The following is a 25,615-nucleotide window of genomic DNA, read 5'->3' as shown; positions in this document are numbered from 1 at the left end:
TTTGTAAAGCTCTCATTTGGAGATACTTGTGTCTGGCATGGTAGGATTTAGTTCTTGATCAACATTAACTCCCTTAAGAGTCTGGTGCTTGTGGTTCCCTTGAGTGTTCCATTTCAAATTTCAAGATCCAAGCTTTATTCCTCACATTATTTCCCTTGTTCCCAATCTGTTTTGGATGCTCAGCTCTGTAGTCCCCACACATGTGCATGGTCTGCTCTGAAAGCTCTGATTTACCATTTCCAGGTCTTGTATGTGATGGAGTTGATGCAGAACCAAGAGGAGGGCAAGGCTTACTTCAGCTCCATCTCAGAGTTCCTCCTGACCCACCCAGTGCTGAGCTTTGGCATCCAGGCCGTGAGCCGCTGCCGGCTGCGGCACACCGAGGTGCTCCCAGCAGAAGAAGAAACTGACAACTTGAGTGTAGGTAGGTGACAAAATTTGGCTGCTGTGTGGTCAGGATTTCTTTCCTGGCTTGTTCTGACTTCCTTGTGAAAGGCTGGTCACTTCTCCCAACTAACAAGACAAGAGGAAACAGCCTCAGGTTGCACGCAATGAGGTTTAGATTGGGTGTTAGGAAAAATTTCTTCACCAGGCTTAAGCTGGGCTGTCAAGCATTGGAGCAAAGGATTCAAGGTGTGGCCTGGTCACTGCCCTTGTCCTGCTGGTCACACTGTTGCTGAAACAGGCCAGGATGCCAATGGCCATCTTGGCCACCTTGGCACATGCTGGCTCATTTTAAGCTGCTCTCAACCAGCACCCACAGGCCCTTTCCCCCTGGGCAGCTTTGCAGCCACTCTGCTCAGCCCATGGTGCTGCAGGGGGTTGTTGTGGCCCAAGCACAGGACCTGGCCTCAGCCCATCAATCCAGCCTGTCCAGACCCCTCTGTAGGCCCTTCCTCTCTTCCAGCACATCAACACTCCTGCCTAATGTGGTGCAGCATCCACAGCCAATCAAGGGAGGGGATTGTCTTGCTCTGCTCTGCAGTGGTGCAGCCTTGACTCCCATGTGCAGTTTTGGGCACCACATTATAAAAAAGACACTAAGCTGTTAGAGAGTGTCCAAAAGAGGGCCATGAGCATGGTGAAGGGGAAGATGCATGGAGAGTGGCTGAGGTCACTTGGTCTGTTCAGCCTGGAGGAGACTGAGGGAAGACCTCATTGCAGTCTTCCAGCATCCTCACAAGGGGCAGGCACTGATCTTTTCAATCTCATGACCAGTGACAGGACTCAAGGAAACGGCATAAAGCTGAGTCAGTGGAGGTTTTTGTTGGATATCAGGAAAAAGTTTTTCATCCAGAGGCTGGTTGGGCACAGGAGCAGGTGCCCTGGGACAGTGGTTATAGCACTGAGCCTGTCTGAGTTCAAGAAGCATTTGGACAGTTCTTCCAGGCACATGCAGTGATTCTTGGGGTGTTCTGTGCAGGGCCAGGTGTTGGACTCAATGATCCTCATGGGTCCCTTCCAGCTCAGGGTATTCTGTGATTCTGTGGAGTTGTCTGCAAACTTACTGAGAATGCTCTTGATTCCCTCATCCAGATCATTGATAAAGAGAATCTGTATCATGCTGGTTCTTTGCTGTCAGTTCATCCTGTGTATAGTTTCCATGCAACTTCATATTTTACCTTTGTCTCCCTTCCAGAAGGTGCTCAGGGCTCTGGGGCTGTTGAATCAGCAGCAGGTGTGCTGATAAAACTCTTCTGTGTTCACACCAAGTGAGTATGTGTGTGCAGCTGTCTGTGTTTGTCCTAACACTGCACTGACCTGTAGAAATTTAAGTTCAATTCTTTTGCTCAAACAAAAGCTACTTGGCCCCATAGACATTTCTGGCTGTGGTGTGTATGGCCTTACCAGGAGGTATCCCTGAATGGTGTGACAAGCTTGTATTTCCATGGCCATGAGTGATTTCAGAGTTGTGCTCACACTCAAGTGCTGGGAAACATCTCAGATACCCTGGGTGGCAGAACTGGGTGACACGGCTGAGTGAGGATCAGCTTCTGTTGCTTCTGTGACAGGAAGAAAACACTGAAGCCTTTTCCAAGGGAATTAGTTCAGTGAAGAGAAATCTTCTGAGCCTTAATGATGCCTTAAGTCTTCTCCTGGTGGTTCTTAAGCTGATCAGAGTTGCTTGTTTCTTTCTAGGGCCCTACAGGATGTGCAGATTAGATTCCAGCCTCTTCACAGCCCTGACACAAGTGCTTCCATGCCTGCCCATGGCTCTCATGAAGAATTTGGTGAGCATGTGTGTTAAATTGGTCTTCAGTGTTGCTGAGCCTTTAAAGGTTATTGGTGGGGAGAGCAGGAGGTGGTTTTGGGTATCTCTTTGTACTGCAGTGGTGTCATTGCATAAAGAGTTCTAAATATGGAGTAGCAGTGGAGCAGGAAGCTGGTTAGACCCTGGTTGTGAGTATGGAGTTTGGGATGTGTTAGACCAGGAGTGCTAATGCTTTGTGCATGCTTGAGTTCACCTTCCTGGGTGATTTGGCACTTGTGAAAGAAACTTGAAGTTTGTCTCTTGTCAGGTGGAAGAGATCAGAGTGACAGCAGAGCTGTGGGAGTAGAGGGGGCTGGGCTGTTTGTGATGAGCTCTTTCAGCTCATTCACCATTCTGGGATGTGGCAGTTCAACTGGCCTTGCTTTTAGGGAAGAAAGGAAGCTTGGACATTTTATTATCAAAGCCTGATAAAATCCAGTCTGGCATACAAAGAGAAAGCATAACACAGGATTTGCTTTGCTCTAAGCTTTGACTGGGATCTTGCAGGGTTTTTGCTTGTTCTTTTTGGAATCAAGCGTGGCATGCAACAGCACAAGTTTATACTTAGTGGAATTAGAGCTCTAGTTTTGGAGGGAAGTTCCAGACTGATTTGTACCTTTCCCTGGAAGCCTTTCCAGACCACATGGCTGATCTGGGCACAGAGGGGCTGGGCTCTGAGAAGGGGTCTGTGCACGGCTCCCAGCCGGACCTGCGGCGCATCGCGGATCTGCCCGTGCCAGCAGATTTCCTCTCCCTCTCCAGTGATGCCAAACCCAAGCTGATGACTCCAGATGCATTCATGACACCAAGTACTTCTCTTCAACAGGTAATCAGAGAGCAGCACTGTTATGGTGATGCAAGGGGTGGGGGTGGATTTTGGTACTTTTGGACACCCTTTTGAGCTGTAATGACTGTGATAAGCTCTGCTAGCTGAATGCAGAGCACACAGGAAACTCTGCATGTAGCCAGACTGAGCAGAGACCTGTTGGCACATCTGAAATGCTAAACTGACCTAAGCTTGTGTTGTAAGTGCTGTATTTAACTGCAAAACCACTGCTGTAGGTGTGCTTTGTAGAAATATGGGTTTGCTAAATAACTGTATCTGAGCTGGGAGACTGCTCTTACTAGTTTGCACATGTTGTTTGGGGATATGATCTGATCTGTATGTAATGTAATATGATTCCATATGTAATGGAAGAAAATGTGCCACCTCTGCACATCCTGCTGGTGGGGTCCTGTGGGAATGCAGATCTGAAATGATCAGGGGACTGTTGGAACTGTTCAGACTTGTGAGACCCCTCTGGAGTACCCCACCTTCTGCCATAAACCCTCTGCCTCTGCACTGGTGAGGTCACTTTGGGGACAGCAGTTCCCCAGTAAAAGCAGCCATATGATGAGGATGTTTTCAGATTTGCCTTTGACCAGCACCTGAGCACCTTAGCAGAACAACCCAACCTGTGGGGGTGTTTTCTATTCCCTCTTCACCAGAGACTCTCTAGGAGTCTTTCTTCCTCAGGCTGAGTTGTATTGTTGGCCTCTGTGCCATCCTGACTGCTGTTTCCTTGCAGATTGCTGTCTCTCCAGGCAGCAGTGTCAGTTCCCTGACTGCAGTCACAGCCATGAGCAGCACTTCTGTCACGGATGCCTCTCTGCCCAGGTGAGCAGCACATGAGTTAAATAATGCATCTGCAGCTGAACTGGCACAGGCCTTTGGGATAGCACAGAGCTGTAGCATGTCTTGCAGGAGAGGAGATTCTACCCAGAGTTAGAAACTGGCCTGAGTCCCAACATCCCTGTGTAGGCAGCTGTTTGCATCCCTATTGCAGCTTGGAACGTGTCTGTTGTCATCTAGAGGCCAACAAGAGTGTTTTATGTGTGCCTCATAGGGATTCTGTTATTGCAGCTCAGTTTTGTTGCTCTCCATGCTTTTCCCAAAGGGCCATTGTTTACAGGTAAGAGAACTCTGCAGCCACCAACAACAGGGAGAGAATTAGGACTGGTAGGAAAATCTTGCAGTGTGACAGTGGGTTGGGCTGCATAACAGGGGAGAACTTCACTTCTGGGGTCTGGGAAACAGAGACAGACCTATCTCATAGTGTCGTGTTTCTCCCTGTACTCTGAACAGTGTCCACTGGAGATACAATTGATCCCTTCTCTCACTGACCCCTTGAATTCTAAAAGATTGCAATGCCCCTTTTTTTTCTTTTTTTGTTGTTTCTACCTGGTATCTCTCTGGGCTCTGTGGGGACTAGAAGATGCAGGTGCTCATTGACAGGGAGTAGCTGACCATGGTGGAAGGACCAAGGGCTCCTCCACTGACCGTTGTACCCCATCTCCTCACCTCGAGTGTTTGATACAGATCAATCATTTCTTTGGGCTGCTTGATTTGCTGGTGTCTGTTTCTGCAGAGCTTCAGAAGACCTGACTGTGAGCCCCAAGATGCAGCTGGACACCAGCCTCACGCTGAGCAGCAGCAGCAGCAGTCTCCAGACCAGTCCTAGGAGTCACTCTGTTCTTATCCCAGGCCTCCCTGACAAGCTTACACCAAAGGCACCTGTTCCAGTAAGGCTCCAAATGCTGCCCCCTTCCTTCTCATGGGCCAGGGAACCTCTCTATGGGCCTCTACAAGCTGAAATTGCTCAGCCTGGAGAACAAAAAGGTCTGAGGAGCAGAGTGGCCTTTTAGTGCTTTAAAGAGTGACTTTTTACATGGGCAGACAGGGATAGGGCATGGGAGAATGGTTTTAAACTAGAATAGGGGAGGTTTATGTTAGATGTTAGGAGGAAATTCTTTTTTCAGAGGGTGGTAAGGCACTGGCATAGAATTCCCAGGAAAGTTGTGGATTCCCCATCCCTGGAAGGGTTCAAGGCCAGATTGGATGGGGCTTTGAGCAACCTGGTCTAGTGCAAGGTGTCCCTGTCCATGGCAGTGGAGTTGGAAGGAGATGAGCTTTAAGGTCCTTTCCAACCCGAACCTTTCTAGGATTCTAGGATTACACTTATTTGATTGTTAACAGGGACAGTGTGTGCCCTTTGTAAAACAGCTGCTGGCACAGATGTGCAGTCCACTTTACTCAGCCATGTTGGTGGAATTTGTCCATATGTAGAACAGCATGTAGCTGCAGTACAGATACAGCAATGGAGAGACAGCTGTAGCTTGTGCTGTCACCATCCCAGTGGCTGGATGTGGTCAGCCTTTTTGTTAAGAGACAATGCTACCTGGAAAGGCTTATTCCTGCTTGTTGGTCTGATGAGTCTGAAATTGTGATTGCCTATCCCTAAATTTTAATTTCCAGGTTTTGTGTAGAACAGATCATGACCAAAGCTTGAAATTGAAACAAGTTTTCCATCCAGGAGATGTTCAGTGTTAAAACTAATGTTCTCCTTCAAAGAGGAGGGAGTCTAGAGCAGAGCAGGGAGGTAGAATTAGTGTTACATTTTCTTATGAAAGTGAGTTCAAACTAGCATTGGCTTAAGTGTGTTGTTAGCCCAGCTGAGAGTCCACTACAAGTGCTGGGACTGTTTTCCATCTGACAGAGTGGGAGCCAAGGAATCACAAGAGGAAAGGATACAGCAGGCTGTTTCCAGAGGCAGTTAGTGTAAGGCACCAGGGGTTCTTGAAGTGTCTCCACATTATCCTGAAGCCTCTTGTTTGATTTCTGTTTGTAGGTGGCACCAGGAAACTCCTCTCTAGCACTGGAACTGCAGGAAGTGGAGCCCTTGGTGGTGCCCCAGGCTTCTCCCACCCGTGAGCGCTCCCCAGACGTCATTTCCTCTGCTTCCACAGCCATGTCCCAGGATATCCCAGAGATTGCTTCTGAGACCCTGCAGCGCAGCTTCGCGGCGGCGGCGCCCGCGCTGCCCGGGGAGGGGCTGGAGCCCGGGCACCACGCAGACAGCATGGCCTCAGCTGCCTCTGCCCTGCACCTGCTGTCTCCCAGGAACCGCCACAACTCCGAGCACAGCCACCACTCTTTGGACATGCCTCCAGTGGAGGTGGACAGACTGAATGCTCCATCATTACTGGAGACTGCTTTAACTCAGGAAAACGCATCTTCTGACAGTGTCGTGAGTCAGCCGTGGCCGGCGGCTCCTGACATAACCCGGGAAACCAGGAACAGCATGGCAGACAGGTAATCCCTTGGGTTTGTCTGGCAGGGGGCAATTTGTTTGCATTGCCAAGTTGGCAGCTTGGTGGAAAGCTGTTACATTGTGATTAATCCAGAGCAGTTCTCCATCCCTCCTTCCCTTGAAGGATCTGATGAGTCGGCCTTCCTGTGTGCTGTATCCTGAACTTCTTAGGCCACCTCTAACCACTTTTGCTTTCTGATACCCTTTGCAACATAAATGATCTCTGTTAAGAAGGTGAAATGTCTACTTTGTTGGCCTTCATGTTCACATGGAGACTTGAGAATTTTTTTTTTGTGCTCTGGAAATCAAATCAGTACAAGCTACATTCTGCCCCAGGTGATGCAGGCTTTTGTTGAATCAATTGACCAAATAACTGTCAGGCTTGCTTGTATGTCTCTCTTCTAGGACTGGCTCTATGCAGCTAGTGTTACAAATACATAAAGTACTTTAGCTGTCAGAAAATAAATGGCAATGGAGCAGGAATGAAGGATGGTGCAACAGCACTTAGGCTACTTAGAAGGAGCAATCTATTATGCTGGAGCAGTGCTGGGTTTCATCACAGAATGGGTGTCCCTGTCCTGTAGTAGGATGAGAACAGCAAGAGGCATCTGGCATCTCCAGATTTCAATTATGCTGGGGCTACATGCACCATGTGAACCTGCAAACACCTTCCTTTTCAGCAGGACTGGAAAGCTGAGAGGGTCAGTGTTGTCCCTCAGGTAATCCTGGACTGTTCACTCATCAGAGTTGCAAAGAAGGGCCTCACCTTGTGCCTCCACAGCTGAGGATGTTGTTTCAGGAAACAGTCCCATCTGATGGCTCTGGGAGGGCATTAAGGCTGTATTTCTAGACAATATTTTTTCTTTTTCTCATAATATGAACTTGAGAAAATATGTTTGTAGGAGTTTGCAACTCCCCTCAATCCCACTCTGTCTTTGAATTCTTCTGGATGTCTTATATCAGAATACCAGATCAGCTATCTCTGACTGTGAGAGATTTCACCAGTGCTCACTTCTGTGTAAAGTCTTCCTGCAAGCTGCATTCAGGCAGACCTAATTGACAGCCCAGAAGCACGTGCAGTTTGCTCTCAAAATCATTGTGATACTCAGACTGGATCCACTGTTACAATCCTGTCTGTTAGAGCTGACTCATCAAATTTACACACTTCCTCAGACACTTTAAGGAACTAAGAAGCACTGATGATTTTTGCTTCAGTGATCAGTATTAAATGAGGAAAAACAAACTCGAGGTGATGCTATTCATGGAAGTATGGCGTGCTGCCGGGTTTGAGTAGTGGCTTACCTCTCTTGTATGAATATCTGTTGGGAGATAGTTCTTGGTTACTACTTCAAGCATAGCTGAGCTGCTTCTCCCCTTTTGAGGCCCCAGAAAAGCACATGGACAAGTTCAAGTGCTTAGTGCCTCTACACAGCACTGCGTCTTCCTGGATCTGTGGGATCAGTGTGGGGTTGATTTTTGTTACAGACTTCAATCAGGATCTCTCATGAGACATGGAGAGAGTGACTATCCAAGCTGAAAGAGACTTTTGTGATGGTATTTTCTTTTTTCCCCTCTCTAGCCCAAGGGATGAAGTTGAAGAAAAGCACAAGAGCTCTTCCTACCATCGACACAGCTACCACCTTCTGCAGCATGACAGCCAGGATGCCAGTGCAGAACAAAGGTACCAGAGTGCTCAGCCCCCTCTCTCACCCTGCATGGACTCAGTTCAGGCTGCATTTGTACCTCTGTTCCCAGCCAGCCTTCACGTGTGGGGTGAATGTCTCTGCTTTGTCTCCTGACTTAATGTGGGTTTGCAGCCCAGCTTTCCTCATGTTCTGGTGACTTCAGCTCATCTCAGCATTGGCCTCTGGGCCCTCTCCAGTTTATTCTCTGTAGGGAAAGGTTTGATTGTGCTGCTTCTAAAAGCATGGAGGAAGCTTGGTTTATTTACCAGTAAAAACCTAGTAAGTGATCAGTTTCCAAATATTTTGCCTTATATAAGGTAGCAAGGGTACCTCAGGAGTAAGTTTCTTGCTTCTGACATCTTTCCTCCCTTATAAGTGCCCCTGAAGTTCTGTGGGCACATTCTGTGTGCCTGACAAGCTCAGCTCTGTTTGACAGCTGAGGGTTGTGCACAGTCCACACATAAATTCAGACTGAAACCTGCAGCCTGTATTGGAGGCTGCTAAGCAGGGGAAAGTCTCCAAGGTACTGAGGATCACAGACGTCTTAGGCTCACCTGATCCTCCTCTGTTCTTGCAATGTGTTCTGTGTCCAGTGCTTCTGTCTGTAAAGCTGTAGGGATGTGCTGTGTAAAGCACATTTCTACAGGAGGTAGGGATGTGCTTTACACAGCACTTCCCTACAGCTTTACAGCTGCCTGGGCCCTGCTGTCCCTAATGCAGGGACCCCCCAAGCCTTGCTGCACAGCACTCGAGCTCAGCCTGAGCAGACCTGGATCAAAGCAGAGCAGCCTGTTCTGAGCTCTGTGGAGGTGACTGTGAAAGGTTAGGTGGGGGTGTCTGTGTCTGTAGCTGACTCTGGCCATGTGTGGATGAAGATCTGTGTGAATCCATCCCAGTCCAGTGTGGTGAGTGATGTCCTCTCCCTTGCTGTTCCTTCACAGTGACCACGATGATGAAGTTGCAAGCTTGGCTTCCACGTCAGGTGGATTTGGTGCCAAGGCATCAGCACAGAGGCTGCCTGTGAAGGACTGGAAAGTCAAGGCATCCCCCCGGGCCTCCCCAAAGCTGAAGAGGAAGGGCAAGAAGGATGATGGGTATGCTGGGCTGGCCAGGGCACAGCAGGCTCAGCACCAGCTGGGCAGGGCACAGCCTCCTGCAGCCCTTGGGGTCTGAGGCAGCAGCCAAGTGCTCCCAGCCCTCAGCCTGTTTGTAGAGGGCAGGAACCCCACAGAGGGCATTGCTGGTCACTCAGACACTGACTGGCTCTCGGGTGTGGGAATAGTTCTGCACTATCTCCAGCTGGGACTCAAAATCCAAAATACAGCCTGGGCTTGAGAAGAATGCATGGGAGGTAACTTACACATTGTGAGGGGACACTGGGCCCTTTCACTGGTTTCAGTGAAGGCTTCATTGGAACTGTGAGTGTCACAATGGCCTCCCTTTTTAATTGGCTTCTGAGCAGCAGCCCTTGTTCAGTGCCCTTGTTCAGCAATATCTGTCATTTGTTACCTGCTTGCTGCTTCTGTGTGTTTCTAAACATGCTTAAATCAATATCCTGTAAGTGAAAATTGGTGACTGGAAAGGTCTGCCCATGGCATGTTAGACCAATCTGTCTCCATCAGTGTGAGGAGAGCAGCAGAGCTTCTGCACCGGGCTCTCTCCTCTTCTTGTGTTCCCATAGCTCCATGATTTGGATCTCTGGCTGTGCAGATCACAACACAGATGGGCTATGGCATTTAATTCTGGCTGTGGTCCTGCACAGTGGCACCCAGAAGCTCTTGGCCTCTGAAATGACTTTCACTTTTTCTGCCTCAGTCCTTTTAAAGTTGCAGAGTGGATATTGTCTGGGAACTAAAAGTGTTTACTTTTCTTCACTGATCTGTGACTTTGATGGAGACGTGCAGTATCAGTGGATCAGTTCAGGGTTTTACATTATTCTGTTGTATGAGCTGGAGTGCATCACTAGTTTCTTCACTTTGAGAGCTGGAATTGCACTGGATGATTAGTGCTCATTCATTCTAAATTTTAACAAATGAATACTTGTTTTTTGTTTGGGTCTTCCCTGGCTTTGAATTTGGACAAAACTGAAAAAGCAGTGTGGAGTGCACTTTGTAATAGTCCTCATTAACACTTGGTTCAGGTCTCTTCCCTGCAAAGGGACCAGTCTGTAAGGAATTTCATGGTCTGTGAACAGTGCAAATGATAGTGTGATAGTGCTGTAAGGACTGGGATTTCATCACCTTCCCATCATTCTCCATGTTACACAAGGCAAGCTGGAGTTATGAGCTGGAGTGTAAAATCTAAAGCAACCATAAAACGTGTGATCTGTTTTGACAGAAGACTTGGATAATAAGAGGAGTTAATTGACATAACTGGGTTACTACTCTTTCTCTGTTTATTTCCAGGGATATGAACCAGTCACCAAGATCATCTAACAACCAGGTGAGTCAGAGCTGCTCTTCATGATGCTTCATATCTTACTAGGGAAAACCTGAGAGAAAGTTCATCCCAGTTCCTTGAAGTATCATGGGTCATGCCCTAGCAGGTTGAGAGGGGGCTGCACTTGGGCTTGGAATTGCTCAGTGCTGACGTGCAGCAGAGAAGGAGCTCTGTGCTCTCCAGACTGATGATTTCTTTCTCATACTTGCCTCTGCCTGCAGCAGGATAAGCTGTTCCTGTCAAAGAAAGGGTCACAGGGGGATTGGCCTTGATGTGTGTGTCTCCTTGTTCCTTCCCCTTAAGGGTGGGTCCTCACACTCCTTGAACTATTTTGAGCAGTGAAGTGACAACATATATAAATTTATACTTGTCCAGTTGTTTGGTGTTTTCAAATAAATGAAAGACTGAAAAAGTGCTCTAAAGAAGCCTCCTTAGTGTACTGATTGCACAGCTCTTTTGTGAGTGTTTGTGGTCATTGTATACATTTGTGGGCCTCAACACTCTCAGTACCTGGCCAAAAGTGAATAAAATCTGTTTTGAAGGGCGTGTTGTATCTAACCAGTTGGTATTCTAAGCAACCATTTATTAATTCCATGCAGGAACCTTGTTTTATCAGTTTATTCCTTGGCACAGCAGTTCTTGGGGACAGGCATTAAACTGGTCCTGTTTGCTGCATTGTGTGTTACACTTCACTTCCAGGCACAGGGCTTGACTCAATACTGAACAGAAAAGTGATCTGACCTCCAGTCCTGTTAGAAATGAATGCTTGTCCTCTCCACATGCAGGTGACAGCAGAGTTCCAGGAGGAGGTGATGTGCATCCTGAGGAGCCAACAGCGGGAGCTCTCCGAGCTGCGGCAGACGCAGATGGAGCTGCTGCAGAGGCTCACGGATCACCTCGACGCCATCCAGAGCTCCCTCATGGGCCACATGGAGAGGGTCATCGACTCCCAGCAGGAGCAGGAGCGTATCCTTGTTGGCAAGGCTGAGTGGAAGATGCAGGGCAGACTGGAGGTGTGAGGAAGGCTCAGAAAGGTCAAGGAGCGTGGGGCCGTAGGTGCAGTACAATTGCCCTGCTGCAGTGTCACTATTTCAGTTCCTCTCAGGCCCTTCTTCAGGGCAAGAAACTCAGAAATAGAACAGAACTGACACTTTCTCTGTGCCCCTAAATCTTAGTAACCCGTTAAGCCATAAGTGCTGCAGTGCTGGTGTGGACCAGGGGTGCACTTGGTACATTATCCCACCTCAGGCAGTGGCCAGTTGCACAAGAGCAATCATGGGCTGAGCCTTTCCTTCCTTTCTTCCTTAAGGCAAGTCAGTACTTGCACCAGAAACATGCATAGCTGGATATAGAATTATCTTGTTTGTCCACATTTATTCATATGCTGGTCTACAGGTCCCTTATGTGTTGTCTGAGAAGTATTTTCTTTTGCTGCTTTCAAACTTGGTATCTAATTATTTGTATTGTATTATGAATTATTGGTTCCTGTGTACATATGCTGCACTGAATTTGGTTATGTTCCCCAAATTGAACAGCTCCAGCCTATCTCCTGTCTGAAACCACTCCTAACTTCTATGACAATAGCTTTCTCTATTAATTAGTCTCAGATTTTCCTTTTTTGACCATTAGTCTGATATTCACAGATAATTTAGATACCTTTCTACTGCATTTCAGGGTCTAGAGCTATATTGTCATACTAGAATAATTTTTTCTTTCTCCACAACTTTATGCATGGACTGAACTTTGTCAGCAGCTGAATTGTCATTTCATTGTTTACTTTGTTGGAGTTTGAGGTGTTAGTTTGTTTAAGATGTTTGCTCCTTGTTTCATCAGGTGTTAGTAGCCTGAAGCCTGGATTTGTTCCCATCACTTTTTCACTTACATCCACTAATTCCATCCTATAGAAACATTTCTACCAGCTTGCTGTTTATGGATATATTGGACTTGATGGTTTCTGGTGTCCTGGATTTGGCTCAGATGGAGCTAATTTTCTTCACAGCAACATAACATGTGTGTTATGTTTTGGATTTGTGACCAAAACAATGCTGATAACACACTGATGTTTTTGCTTTTTCTATGCCCTGTCAAGGCCTTCTCTGTTTCTCACCCTGCTGCACCAGGCAGAGGCTGGAGGTGGTCAAAAGTTGGGAGGAGACAGAGCCAGGACAGCTGACCCCAGTGACCAATGGGGTGCCCCACACTGTGTGATGCTGTGCTCAGCAGTAAAGGGGGAAAGGAGGAGGAGGAGGGGACACTTGGATTGTTGGTGTTTGTCCTCCCCAGCCACTGTTAGGCATGAGGGAGCCCTGCTTTCCTGGGAATGGCTGAACAGCTGCTCACTGATGGGATGTACTAAATTAATTCCTTATTTTGTTTGGTTGGCATGTGCAGCATTTGCTTTACCTCTCTTAAACTGTCTTAACCTCAACCTATGGGCTTGCTCACTTTTACCCTGCCAGCTCTCTCCCTCATCCTGCTGCAGAGTGAGTGAGTGGCTGGCTGGGGCTGAGCTGCTAATGGGGCAGCCAAGTTAACCACAGTATGTAGGAAACAGTACTGTCCAGATTACTTTAGCTGTTTGACTTTCCTATCTTGCCTTCCAAAGCTCTTTTCTCACCCTGATCAATTGTTTAAGAGCACCCTGTTTCAGGAACACAGCAGTAACGTTAGGAGACCGCTCTTTCACCAGAGCCTCTGGAGGTGAGGCTGCTGTCCATCTTTGTGGACAGGAGTGTTGTGGGTGGACAGGAGATGTGCTGTTGTGCTCCTTGACCCCAGGTCTCATCAGAGAGAAGGCTGGAGCGGGTGCTGCTGGAGGGGCAGCAGCGCAATGGGCAGCTCCAGGAGCAGCTGTCCCAGCAGCTCTCGCAGTCGCTGTCCACGGCCGTGTGTAACCGCCTGGAGAGGACCATCCGTGAGGAGATGAAGAAAACAGTGCCCCAGTGTGAGTGTGGCTGGGAGCTGGAGCCCTACAGGTGGCTCCATTGGGATCAAAAGCATGCTGGGGAAGTGCTGGCACTGTATGAAGCAGGAGTTGGGCTGTGTGAGCACCAGTCTCTCTGCACAACTGTGGGCCCCACTGTAATCTGAGAAGAGGGGCTGTGGTTTAGAAGCAGTGTGAGGTTCCCAGAGGGGAATGCCTTTCCAGAGAGTGTGGTCTGACCTTCCATAATAATCTCTAAAGCCTTTGGAGTCTGTTCAGTGGAGGAAGGTGAAAGAGGCTGATGAATTTGGAAATGCTGAGACTTGGCTGGAGCAAGCTTGAAGTTGTCTTTGCCCCTTCTCGATGCACTGGCACCATGCATTTAAGGAAATGTTCCAAAAACTGCTGGTGGGAAAGCCTGCAGCCAGTAGCTGCCTAAGGCAGGGCTACCTGCTATTCTGGGTCAGGTCAGCTGTGACTTTGTCACACCAACTCTTAAAAACTCCCAAGGCTGGAGTTTCCACAACTTCTAGGACTTCCAGAGCTGTACCACCTTCCTAGCAAAGACTTTCTTCAAATGTCCAACCTTAGTTCCCCAAGCACAATTTGTGATCATTGTCCCTTGCTGTTTCATATCCAAGAATCATTTGATTCCATTTTCTTTTCTGGCCTTCGAAGTGTTTGAACTTGACTTTAGGCTTAAAGCTGCATTTTTGTCGTGTTTTTGTTATGCCTAGGCATTTCCAAGAGCATGGACCCTACTGTCAGCCAGCTCAGTAATACTATTGCTACCAAGCTCACTGCTGTTGAGGGGACACTGAAAGAGAATATTACCAAGCTAGTGAAATCAAAGGTAAGGAGTACCAGAGTACCTTTTCCAGGGCACACTGAGTTGGGTAGCACACCTGCCTGGGTAGCAACTTCTTATGCCTTTTCCCCTCACCTCTGTCTCTAGGTAATTAATGCCACTTCAGCTGCCAGTAGTCAAAGCTTTTTCATGGTCTCATTAGGAGGAGAAGCTCTTTGCATGCTCCCCTGCCCACTCTATCTCATTAACACTTTTTTCATTTACCAAGTTGCTCATTTTCTACTAGAGTAGAAATTCTCACCACAGCAGTGACTTTTAGGGCCAACTCAGTCAAGTGTAAAAGGTTTGACTGGCTGCATTCTGTTCTCCATATTTACATTATTTAGGGGACACAGGCTGCTTACTTACCTTGGCAGGGAATTGTGGTTTTTTGGGAAGGAAGGAGGAGAAGGGAAAGAAGCTGTGCCTGACTGTGCCACCTTCCCTTGCTCTAGAGCAGAAGTGGTGCTGGTTTTGGGCAGCCCCTGAGCAAGCAGGGGTTCTGCCTGCTGGAGTCACAGTGCAGCCTGGCCAGTGGAAAGAGCCAAGGAAACAGCCTTGGACACTGGGCTGACCATACCTGGTGTGGGTGTGTGGCAGAGACCTGGTGTTTGCTCACACCTTAGATCAGGCTGTAGTTAATGTTCTGGAATTTTCTGTGTGTGCTTGTAAGAACCTTACAGACAGTGTTGTGAGGGCCACAGCTGACACTCTGCAGGGACCCATCCAGTCAGCCTACAGGGAGGCCTTCCAGAGCGTCGTGCTGCCAGCCTTTGAGAAGAGCTGCCAGTCCATGTTCCAGCAAATCAATGACACCTTCAAGCAGGGCACACAGGAATGTGAGTAGGTTTTCTTCAATTCTTCTCTGCACTATCTGCATTAGTGGCTGGCAACACATTGGCCTTATGTTTTTGCCTTTCAGAGTTTCACTGGTGAGTGTTTAACCTCTTAGCCCTTCCATGTGTTCTGTTCCATATTTGGGAAACAAAAGTGGGGAGGTTTTTTGTGGGTGGTGCTATAAGAGTACAGATTCACTTCTGGTCTTTGTAGCCCACATAGCAAAACACTCAGCTGTGTTCTGAGAATTTGTGACTTCATCTACTGAGTAGGAAAAGCCCAGCTGCAGGATTATCCCATCCTGGTGTCAGGAACATGATGAATGGAGAGGGTAGCAGTCCTGCAGCTAGGCCCTCCTCTCAGATGGTTAATGGATTGGAGAAGGTTTAGAGAAGGGTACCAGGGTGACCAGAGGTTAAATAGTGGCTGAACAGTGTGGACATAGGCTGAAATAGAGCATACCCTTAAGTAAGGAAAACTGTACACTGATGCACTGCAGAAGATCATTCCTGTTCTCAGGCTTGGGATGCAGATCCTTGGCCTTTGGGGAGGCTGGACAGGTATTACTCTGCAGAGCTGGTTTTTGAGAGGGCCTGAATGTGGCCAGTGCTAGCACAGTGACTTCTGTTGGCCATAGATCTGCAGGGTGTCTCCAGCTGCTGTTTATTTTGCACCCTTCCTCTTCCACACCAGTCTCCCACAAATACAAGAGCTTACAAGAGCTTTTGATCAGGCCAGTTTCTAATTTAAAATACAGGTTTTAAATCTTTGGAGACATGATTTCTTTCTTGTCAGAAAAGTTTCCCCTCTTTGTTCACGAGCATTGAACTAATGCAGATCACAATTCCCACTATGTATGAAATAAAACACCCTCACTCCTGCCTTTATGTCCCCTGAACAAGGAGTGCCTGTAGAAGTCTGTTTTAGGAGAACTGGTGGGTTTGTTGCTGTATGATGGGGAGACTGAAAGATGGGTTTCTAGTTTGATCTAATATGGTCCAAAACAAGGCTTGTGCTTCTCCTGTCCTGTGCTCATACACGGGCTCAGCGATCGCTTCTGCTGGAGAACACGCCGAGCCTGCCAGCCGGATTTCTGCCCTGATCATCTCCACCGGTGCAGGGGGCACAAACCTCTCCCTCTGTGCTTGTTGCAGACATCCAGCAGCTGGAGGCTCACCTGAAGAACAAGAAGGTGCGGGAGCAGGAGGTGCGGGAGCCGCTGCTGGGGCAGCTGCGGCAGCTGATCAGCGCCCTGCAGAGCAGCACGGAGCAGCTGGCCTCCAGCATCACCGCCAGCGTCCACGCCGAGCTGCAGCACCAGCTCCACCTCATCGTGGGCAAGTGAGTTGGCAGCTGGCCTTGGGGAAAGAGGTGTCACTGAGGTGTACAGCAAGCCAGGAGTGCTGTAGGGCTGTTTGTTGGCCCTGCACAAAGGGCAAAGCAAGTGGGCTGGTGGCTGTTGCCCACAGAAGGTTTCCCAGCTCTGTTGAGAAGCTCAGGGCCTGCTTTTCTCCAGGTCCCGTGTGCACAGTGGAGAACAGAAGGATCTAAGGCACCACTAAGCAGACTCAAATCTGAGTACTTCCTGAAAATAATTTCAGAGGAGTCTTTTCTTTACTCAGTGTCCTCAGGCATACAGTTTCTACAGGCTACTCTCTCTCCCCACAGCTGCTGTGCAGCAGTTTGTGCTTTGCCCTCCTGCTTTCAGGATGGGATCCCAGCAGGGCCTCCAGCACATTCACACCGTGAGGCAGTAGCAGATTGCCAGGCATTGAGATTGGCTGGTGGTCACCTATGGGGCAGAACAACCATGACTATTTTAAGCCACTAGGACAAATGTCAGAACACACTGGGGTCTTCAGTGCAGGCCAGAGTTGCCAGGAAGGCCACCAGACTAAATTCTGGTCTTGTTGCATGGGCTGTGCTTGTTCCCATGGAAGCCCTGCTTTTCTACCTGTGGTAGAGCAGGTTTGATGCTTTGTACCCTTTGTGAGAGAGGAGAATCCAGCCCTTGAGGGAAAAGGTGTCACACAGAGCAGCAGAGTCTGCACTGTGAAATCCTCTTGTGTGGAGAAGTCACAGGCACAATATAAGTGTGTTCTCATTCTAAAGGTGTCATCTGCACACAAGGAGCTGCATACAGATCTCCTGTAGGAAGCTGGCCTCATTTGGGGATAACCCCACAGCTTAGTGTCCTTGCTTGTAAGCCAGAGATATTAAAGATTTAAAACACTTTGATGAGGCCCTGAAATGTCACTCTTCTGCACAGAATCCCAGCATCTTCCAAGTGCACCCTGGGATGTTTTGGTGTTGGCCACAGAGTTGCCTGTGCTTCAGATCTGTTTGTATGAACCCTTAGGGAGCCCCACTACAAAAAGCAAACCAGCCTGTGTTTTCTCACTGGTATAAGCTTTGTGCAGTGTTATCCCTGGGCTCTTCATTCTCAGAGGTGCCCATGGGTTCTGTTTTGGTTTTTTTTCAGCATGCAGGAGTCTATTTTGGCCCAGGTGCAGAGAGTCATTAAAGGAGAAGTGAGCCTGGCTATGAAGGAGCAGCAGGCAGCGGTCACCTCGAGCATTGTCCAGGCAATGCGCTCGGCAGCCGGGACACCCATCCCCTCTACTCACATGGATTTCCAGTCCCAGCAGACTCACATCCTTCAGCTGCTCCAGCAGGGACACCTCAACCAAGCTTTCCAGCAGGTACCCAGTTTTCCTGGTAGTCATCCACTGCTTGTTGGGGACTGAGAAGGAAAAAAAGCTCCTTGGGGTGGGTACATAATCTCAAAACAGCTTACACAGGAGTTGACTGAAAAGACCTGTGGCAGTGGAGTGCTTGAGGGGTGCAGTTGTTCTCATGCAGGTGGAGCCAGAGCCATGCAGGTTCCATGATTTGGTAGCAGTTAAGTTCCTTCATTCCTGCCCATGTCCTGTCAGGACAGTGTCAGTGCTCCAGTGTGTTCTGCCATTGGCACTGACACATGGCACACACAGCTTCATAAGCCTCTCCAGGCAGATCCACAGCTGGGGCCTGACCTTGCCTTTGACTTTGAACATGCAGGCAGATCCCTTTGAGCTGCTGCAGACAAACTCTTCTGGGAATGATAGCACTGCTGGCCCTGCTCCATGCTGCTGACAGTAACTTGCTCCCCTCTGTGTGGTTGTGCTCTGTTCAGCTTGGAACAGACACAGGTGCCCTCAGAGCATAGAGCAAGAGCCTAAAGATGGCCCTGCTGGCCTGTACAGCAGAGGTGCAGAGATTTTTGCTCCCAGAGGAGGCTGTTGAGCCACTGAGCATCCCAGAGCTGTCACTCTGTCCTGTGTCCCTCACCTGCCTGTTGGTTCCTGTGCATTTCTAGCTGTGTCTTCCTTGCAGGCTCTAACAGCAGCTGATCTCAACCTGGTTCTTTATGTCTGTGAGACTGTGGATACTCAGCAAGTATTTGGACAGCATCCATGCCCACTGTCCCAGCCTGTGCTGCTCTCCCTCATTCAGCAACTCTCCTCAGATCTGGGCACTCGTACAGAACTGAAGTTGAAGTGAGTATGACCAGAGAACTGGGTCCTGTTCTTAACCCTGGCTTTAAATTCAGTGCCTAGAAGTGGAAGGTAGAACTTTGACAAAAGTTGGAGTTTCTGTAGCCTGTTACTGGCATGTTTAAAGCCAGTGGTAACTCAGAAAAATATGTCAGCACTGCCACAGAAAGCTTTGCTGCCCTGAGGTAGTAGTGGAAGGAGAACCCAGCAGTAGGTGCTGGTACCTCTGGAATTGTAGCCTGTAAATATTTGCAGCCTGTGACAGCAATCCCCATTCCCCAAGGAATGATTTCCTTGTGGAGGCAAAAGAAGGGATGGATAGTGCCATGTCCCCTGGACAGTACAGTGTCCAGGGCAAGTTTGCTCTGTCCTCAACTCTTGACCCATCCCTGGACTTTGTGTCAGCACTTTCTTGTCGTGACTGTCAGAAAGGCTCAGTGGGAGGCTGCAGCAGGAGCTACTGGTATAATTTCTGGTAGATGTTCCAAGCAAAGCTTCTGTGACAAAATAGTGACTGTACTGATACTTGCCATGTACATTTTTAGTGTCTGAGTCAAAACCCTGCTATCTGCCCTTAAAAGCTGAATTGTTAAGGTTTTGTTAACCTACAGGTTTTGACTATGGCTGGTATGGAAAAATTACTTGAATTGAGTTTTTAACTCAATAAGGATAAGCAAGCTAGAAAAACTGAAAAGACCTTCAAGTTACAGGCTGGTAATTAGGGTTAAAGCTGCTGCTGTAAAGTTTAAACTGGATTGTTTTTGAAAACCTGCAGTGACCACATTGCCTTACTCAGGCTGTGGTTTAAAAGCTGATGGCTCATCTGAACTTCAGAGTATCTTGTTGGTAAAAGTTTTGATCTTATCCCACCCCTTCCTGGATGGATTTTATTGTAACCCTACACAAACTGAGCCTCACTGCTGAGGGGTTTTACTGTCTAATGAGTGACTAATTGTGTTTAAAGGTACTTAAGAAAATATCTACTGAGAGTCACCTCCAGCACTGTGGGGAGTTCTCACTGGCTGCTGCCTCTGCCTTGGTTCCAGCAGCCAGGTTGTGGCGCAGGTGGGCAGGCTGGGAGCTGTAGGCTGACCTCACATGTTTAGGAAGGGATAGGTGGACTCTGCTGTGAGTCGGGAACATTGATTTCGTGACAGCTGAACATACTGCAGAGTTTGGGTGGAGCGGGGAGCAAAACTGTATCTTCAGCACTAACACGAACTGAATGGGATTGGGATCATATTCTGGGTTTGGTCCTAACCTCGCTCTCTCTCCTTCAGCTACTTGGAGGATGCAGTGATGCACCTTGACCAAAGCGACCCCATCACCCGAGACCACATGGGGTCAGTCATGAACCAGGTGCGGCAAAAGCTCTTCCAGTTCCTCCAGGTGGAACCCCACAACCCTCTGAGCAAGCCTGCGCGTCGCCTCATGATCATGCTGCAGGGCCTGGTCACCCCTGGCATGACCTAGGAGGAGCTGCCTGCCTGGTGGGCTGCTCCACCAGAGCCCACCCAGCAGATCTGTAGTTACTAACGATGCCTGGCTGGTGTCAAGAGCTCCTGCCAGGAAATCATCAACGCGTGTGTGATGTCTCTAAGGCGAACACCATCTGTGTATAGTTCCAAATAGTCACTGAACATTCACTTGGCTTATTTTTCCTAAATAGCCTCTTTTTTGAGAGTTAAATCTCTTCTTCACCTGCCCATCCGTCCCCAAGGCTGGCTGGCAGTCCGTGTCTCGTGCAGCAGAAGCCGATGGATTCCTTGCCCTATAAAAGTTTGGATCAGCGTGGGAGCAGCGAGGCGTGCGCTCAGCCCAGGGGCTGCTCCTCGCTGGCCAGAAACCTGTACCCACACCTTAGGGAAGGGCTCAAACTCCTCCTCCCTGGCAGGCTGCAGGCACAGGGAGGAGGTCAGCTGAGCGAGAGGGTTAGATAGAATTCATTAATTAGTTAGTTACTCTGCGGTTCGTTAGTTCCAGATCCGCAGGGGAGTGCCCGGCCCGCCTGGCGCAGTGAGGCAGGTTTGGGCAGGGCTGATACCTCTGGAGTGCCCTGGGGAGGGGCTCTGGGTCAGGGTGCTGAGGCAGCAGCAAACTGCAAGAGCCCTGGGGGGCCACGGTTCTGTTGTGCATTGGAGCATGTCCATGTTTCAGACATTAGTTTTGATTTTACAACGAGGTTTTTCTTTTTATCTAAATTTTGAAGTTTTGGGGGGGTTTGTTCTTTTTTTTTTTTTGGTTTTTTTTTTGGTTTTTTTTGGAAATAACATTGAGAACAATTCAATAAAAAACTTTTTGAGAAAAAAGATGTGGAGACCTTCTGTTGTGTGATGGAGGGAAGACTCAGGGGTCTTTTAGTATATCAAACTATCTCCAGGCTGGAACCTGAGGTGATGGGCCACCGTCACTTCTCTCTTTCCAGATTGTTTCCTGAGTCTCTGCTCAAGCTTTCCTGTGTGAGTCCAGCAGGACATAATGGTCTCTGCTTCCAGGGAGAGGGGATTGTTGGTGGTCTGCTGGCTGCAGGAAGGGGACATTCATTCCTCTTTTCACAGCAAAAATGTCTCTGGCTGCTCCTCCTTCCTGGAGAAGAGAAGGCTCTGGGAAGACCTTACAGCACCTTCCCAATAGATACAGGAGCTCCAATAGAACTGGAGAAGGGCTTTGGACAAGGGCATGGAGTGACAGGGCAAGGGTGAATGGCTTCACACTGATAGACGGCAGGATTAGATTGGATATTAGGAAAAATTTCTTCCCTGTGCAGACAGTGGGCCGCAGGTTGCCCAGAGAAGCTGTGGGTGCCGCATCCCTGGAAGCGTTCACAAGATCAGGTTGCACAGGGCTGGAAGGTGTCCCTGCCGGGTTGGAACGAGATGGTTTGTTCGGTCCCGTCCAACCCAAACCATTCTGTGATTCCGTGAACTGCAGGGGCCGGGGTCCAGCCCCGGGGCTCTCCGCCCCTCGGCGGGGCCGGCAGGGCGTGCCGGGGGCTGGGCCGGGGCGGTGCCGGCGGGCCGGGGGCGGGCGGCGGGGCCGGGGCTGCCGGCGGCGGCGGGCGCGGAGCACTCGGCGGCGGCGGCGCGGGGTCCGCACCATGGGCGGCGGCTGCTGGCGGCTGCTGGGCGTCCTGTGCCCGCTGCTCCTGCACCTCGGTGAGTGCCGCGGGACCGCTCCGGGCCGGGCTGCGGGACCGACACCCCGGGCTCTCCCCGCCGGGGCTGGGGGCGGGCGGGTGGGAGCGGGTCCCCGGCCGCGTCCCGCTCCCTCTGTAGCTGCGGGGAGCGGGGTGCCCGGTGGTCCCTCGGCTCAGCGATCCATCCACTCTTGTCCCGTGTGCTGAGATGCCGGGCAAGGAGGAACGCGGCTTCACGGCGCTGTCCGGGGTGTCTCTGCTCAGGCGGGGACGGTTCCCGAGCTCCGGCTCTCCAGCCCTGCGTGCCCACCCCAGCACCCGCTGGCTTTCCCTGCTGCCCTCGTTCAGCGGGGCCGGAGGGCATCCTGATCGCTGGGGAACTGTCACCCGGCAGGTCCTGAGCCTCACTGGCACCAGCGTGTCCCCTCCACACTCCCGCTCCTCCGAGCGCCGAGGGAGGATGCGGAGCACAGCGGTACCCAGTGACATCTCTGCTCTGAGGAGAGATGGGGAACCTGGGATTAACGTGGTCCGGCTGCACGGACATTGAAGGCCAGGGATCACCAAACCCCTGGTGGATTTTAGGCTCAGAGGGTGGGCGACTCCGACCCTTCCCCAGGAGCAGGATGGCTGCACTCGCTGGGGAGGTCGGGATGCTCTGCAGCGCCCTGGGAAACTTCCCCTGGGCTTTTCCCCTGGGCTTTCTCCCTGACGGAGCCGGGGGCAGGTTTTTCCCCACGGTTTTGCAGCAGAGCAGCAGAGATGATTTGCCCTCCTGCTTTCTCCTTCTTTGCCCGCCCTGCCCAGCCTCGTGCCGAGGGAGCTGAGCAGAGGGAAGGGCTTGTGCCGGACCTTAGAGGAGCCCAGGAGGTGAAACCTCAGCCTGCAGCAGGGAGAGGCTGAAGGGAGGCATCATCTGGCCCTGCCAGCTGCTGGGTCCTTGGGCTGGTGGGAGGCAGGCTTGTGCCTGCCTGGGTGAAAAGAGGAGCATTGGATCCCACGTTCTCTACTGATACCTGCAATGTCTGTGACCCATGTGTCTGTCATCAGTCCAAGGCTTTCCTCGGTGCTGTGCTCAGGGGGTTCTCATTGCAAGCACCAAAAGTGCCCTGTGATCGTGTCAGGCTTGCCCTGGTGTTAGTCTCGACCACAGCCACTTTGCTCAGGACCCTGTTCAGGGTGCAGGCATGGGATGCCAGCAGCAAGACACAAGCTTCCTGGAGACGTCCTGGCTGCCTCAGCAGTCACCAGGAAACTTTCAGCTGTTTCTGGGGTTATCTTTCCACAGGGGTCCCCTGCAGGGCTCTCCTCAATTAGAAACCTCCCTGGTGCACACCCATGTCACTTCCAAAACTCTTGTAACTCCTGTGAATTGGCACAGGGACCCCACATCTTCTGGCCTACAGAACCTCTGGGGAAGAGCTGAGGAACATGAAGGTTTTCTCTGTGACCCAGTCACACACCAGCTCCATTTGGGCTTCCCACCAGTCATGGATGCACTGGAAGTCCCCATGAACACACCCTGTCACCCATTGTCCTGTGTCCAGCACCAGGGTATGGCCAGTGCCAGTGGTGAATTGTTTGTGGAGCAGAGCAGGGGCTTCTCAGAATGGAACAGCCAGACCTGCACTTGTGCCTTTTCCTTTTTCTTCCTCTTTCTCTCCCTCACTTCCCCTCCCTATTTTCCCTTTCCCTTTTCTCTTTATCCTTTCCCCTTCCTGTTCACCTTTCCCCTTCCATCTTTCTCTTCCCCCTTCCCCTTCCCACCTTTCTTCTTCCCTTCTTTTTCCACTTTCCTTTTTCCTTTCCCCTTCCCCTTCTCCTTCCCTTTCCCCCTTCCCTCTCTCTTTCTCTTTCCCACTTTCCCCTTCTCTTTCCCCTTTGTTTTCCCCTTTCCCTCTCTTTCCCACTGCAGGCAGAGCAGGGACTCCAGCTTGCTGAGCCTTTGCTTTGGTTTTTTTTTTTTTGTTGTTGTTGTAGTCACAAATTAATCTTTGCTGTCAGGGGATAAAGGCCAGGACAGATGGCTCTGGGGAGAGCCGGGGAGGCCCGAGGTGAATGGCAGCATCGCTGCGGGGCCGTCACATCGCCTCGGGCTCCCGGGCCGGGAGCGAAGGGTCACTGCAGTGCCCAGGGAGGGGATGGCGCTGTCCGGGGGGACGTGGAAGCCTCTCGCCACATTTCAGAGGTGACACGCTCACGCCACGCTGCCCTGAGCCGGGCAGGCGGGGGCTCAGCCCGGTGTCTCCTCTCTGTGCCCCGCAGCCGCGAGCCAGGAGCCCGTCAGCATGGCGGGACAGTGCGACACCATCTACAAGGGCTTCGCCGAATGCCTCCTGAGCCTGGGGGAGAGCATGGCCCAGAGCGTCCGGCAGCAGCAGCAGGAGGAGGGCGGCGACGAGGCGCAGGAGCTGGACGCCATCTGCAAGTGAGTGTCCGTGTGGGAGCCGCTGGGACGGCGGGGTCACCCGTCACCAGCATCGCCCCCGACCCCCGCCCTCCTCCCCAGGTCCTGGGATGATTTCCACACCTGCGCCAGCGAGGTGCTGTCGCGATGCCCCGTGGAAGCGGCCACCGTGTGGGAGTCGCTGCGCCAGGAGTCCCGCAAGATCCAGTTCCAGGGGAACCTGCAGGAGCTGTGCAGCGCCCGGGGCCGCCTGGCCAGCGCCCAGAGCTCGCCGGCCTCTGAGACCAACCAGGCCACGCTGCGGGGCTCGGCCGCCGCCCCGCACCCTCACCCGCTGGCCCTGCCGGCTCTGCTGGCGCTGCTGGCGCTGCTGCTGCCCCGGCTGTAGCCCCGCTCGCCCTCGGGTGCCCAGGTGATGCCGGCTCCGTTCCCCCGGCTGCCGGCCGGTCCCGCCACGCCCACCTCCCTCCCGGGCATCCCTCGCGGGGCACGGTCCTCTCCTGCAGCGCTTCAGATGGATTTATATTTATATTAAAAGACACTTTTACATTTCTCCTGTCTGTCTGCCATGGGATGCCCCTTGAGCCCCTCCCAAGCTCCGTGTTTGCTCTGGGGACTGGAGAGGAGGTGCTCCCTGCACCAGTCCCCAAGAAGGGTCAGTGGGAGGGTCTGTGACTCCATTCCTCCAGTGTATTGCCCATGGCCATGCCAGGGAGTCCAGGGGACCGTGAACAGCCCCAGGAGGGGGCGATTCCCACTGCCCTGGTGCTCCCTGGCTACTACTTTTCAGGGCTGGGCACAGCAGATATTCCCTTTAGAGGTGTGTCACATGTTTTATTCCTTTTAAAGGGCACCTCAGGAGAACACAGGGTGCAGATTTCTTTGTCTTTTTGGCAGCCAATAGCTTGTCCTCTGATGGGCAACTCCAGTGACATTTTCTGTTTTCCACCCCTTTTATTTTGGTCTTGCTGTATTCATGGTCATGAAGAAAAATATGGTTTGCAGGGAAGAGAGAGGGTTTTTTTTGTTTTTTATACAAAGATGATGGAGGTAAAAAACCTGGGGAACTGGAAATCTCATCCAGGTTCACAGGGAATTGTCAATGTTAAACCTAAATGATTTGTGGGCATTTAACTTGGCTAAACTCGTATCTATGAATGGAAGATGCTCTAATTCCCATCCCTGTCACTGTTATGCTGAAAAGTTAGGATATTTTTCCCAGCTACTAAAGCCCAGAGTGCAGACCAGCTCCCCTAGGCCTGGGGTGGTAAGGCGTCCTCCCCACTCTCCTGGGCACAGCCTTCACTCCCCATCCATTGCCTGAAGGGCCACTGGAATTGCAAATGGGCCACCCCAGCTGTGGCACAGATCAGGGGCTCCTTGCTGGTGTGGCCCCAGCCCCCAGCAGCACTGGTGGATAAATC

General features: G+C 50.7%; 2 protein-coding genes across 2 annotated transcripts in view; both read left to right on the top strand.

The window, feature by feature from the left end:
- The window catches only part of EDC4 (enhancer of mRNA decapping 4), a 33,330-nt gene extending 12,449 nt beyond the window's left edge, over positions 1-20,881 (top strand). The window contains exons 12-29 of the mRNA XM_066557524.1: positions 244-424; positions 1,640-1,712; positions 2,140-2,231; positions 2,881-3,077; positions 3,820-3,908; positions 4,660-4,813; positions 5,920-6,383; positions 7,961-8,062; positions 9,008-9,160; positions 10,472-10,508; positions 11,291-11,471; positions 13,294-13,449; positions 14,166-14,281; positions 14,949-15,114; positions 16,267-16,453; positions 17,595-17,814; positions 18,488-18,651; positions 19,929-20,881. Of these exons, the coding sequence (XP_066413621.1) occupies positions 244-424; positions 1,640-1,712; positions 2,140-2,231; positions 2,881-3,077; positions 3,820-3,908; positions 4,660-4,813; positions 5,920-6,383; positions 7,961-8,062; positions 9,008-9,160; positions 10,472-10,508; positions 11,291-11,471; positions 13,294-13,449; positions 14,166-14,281; positions 14,949-15,114; positions 16,267-16,453; positions 17,595-17,814; positions 18,488-18,651; positions 19,929-20,121 (2,925 nt within the window). The 3' untranslated portion in view covers positions 20,122-20,881. The remainder of the gene's footprint in view (positions 1-243; positions 425-1,639; positions 1,713-2,139; positions 2,232-2,880; positions 3,078-3,819; positions 3,909-4,659; positions 4,814-5,919; positions 6,384-7,960; positions 8,063-9,007; positions 9,161-10,471; positions 10,509-11,290; positions 11,472-13,293; positions 13,450-14,165; positions 14,282-14,948; positions 15,115-16,266; positions 16,454-17,594; positions 17,815-18,487; positions 18,652-19,928) is intronic.
- An 815-nt stretch (positions 20,882-21,696) lies between these two features.
- On the top strand, positions 21,697-24,743 carry NRN1L (neuritin 1 like). Its single transcript, XM_066557531.1, has 3 exons — positions 21,697-21,803; positions 24,050-24,212; positions 24,294-24,743. The coding sequence occupies exons 1-3, from the start codon at positions 21,746-21,748 to the stop codon at positions 24,577-24,579; spliced, it is 507 nt and encodes a 168-aa protein (XP_066413628.1). The 5' UTR covers positions 21,697-21,745; the 3' UTR covers positions 24,580-24,743.
- Positions 24,744-25,615: the final 872 nt, after the last annotated feature.

The sequence above is a fragment of the Molothrus aeneus genome, chromosome 11 (assembly GCF_037042795.1).
Source record: "Molothrus aeneus isolate 106 chromosome 11, BPBGC_Maene_1.0, whole genome shotgun sequence".
In the NCBI taxonomy this organism is placed as follows: domain Eukaryota; kingdom Metazoa; phylum Chordata; class Aves; order Passeriformes; family Icteridae; genus Molothrus; species Molothrus aeneus.
This window is presented reverse-complemented; position numbering and strand designations above follow the sequence as displayed.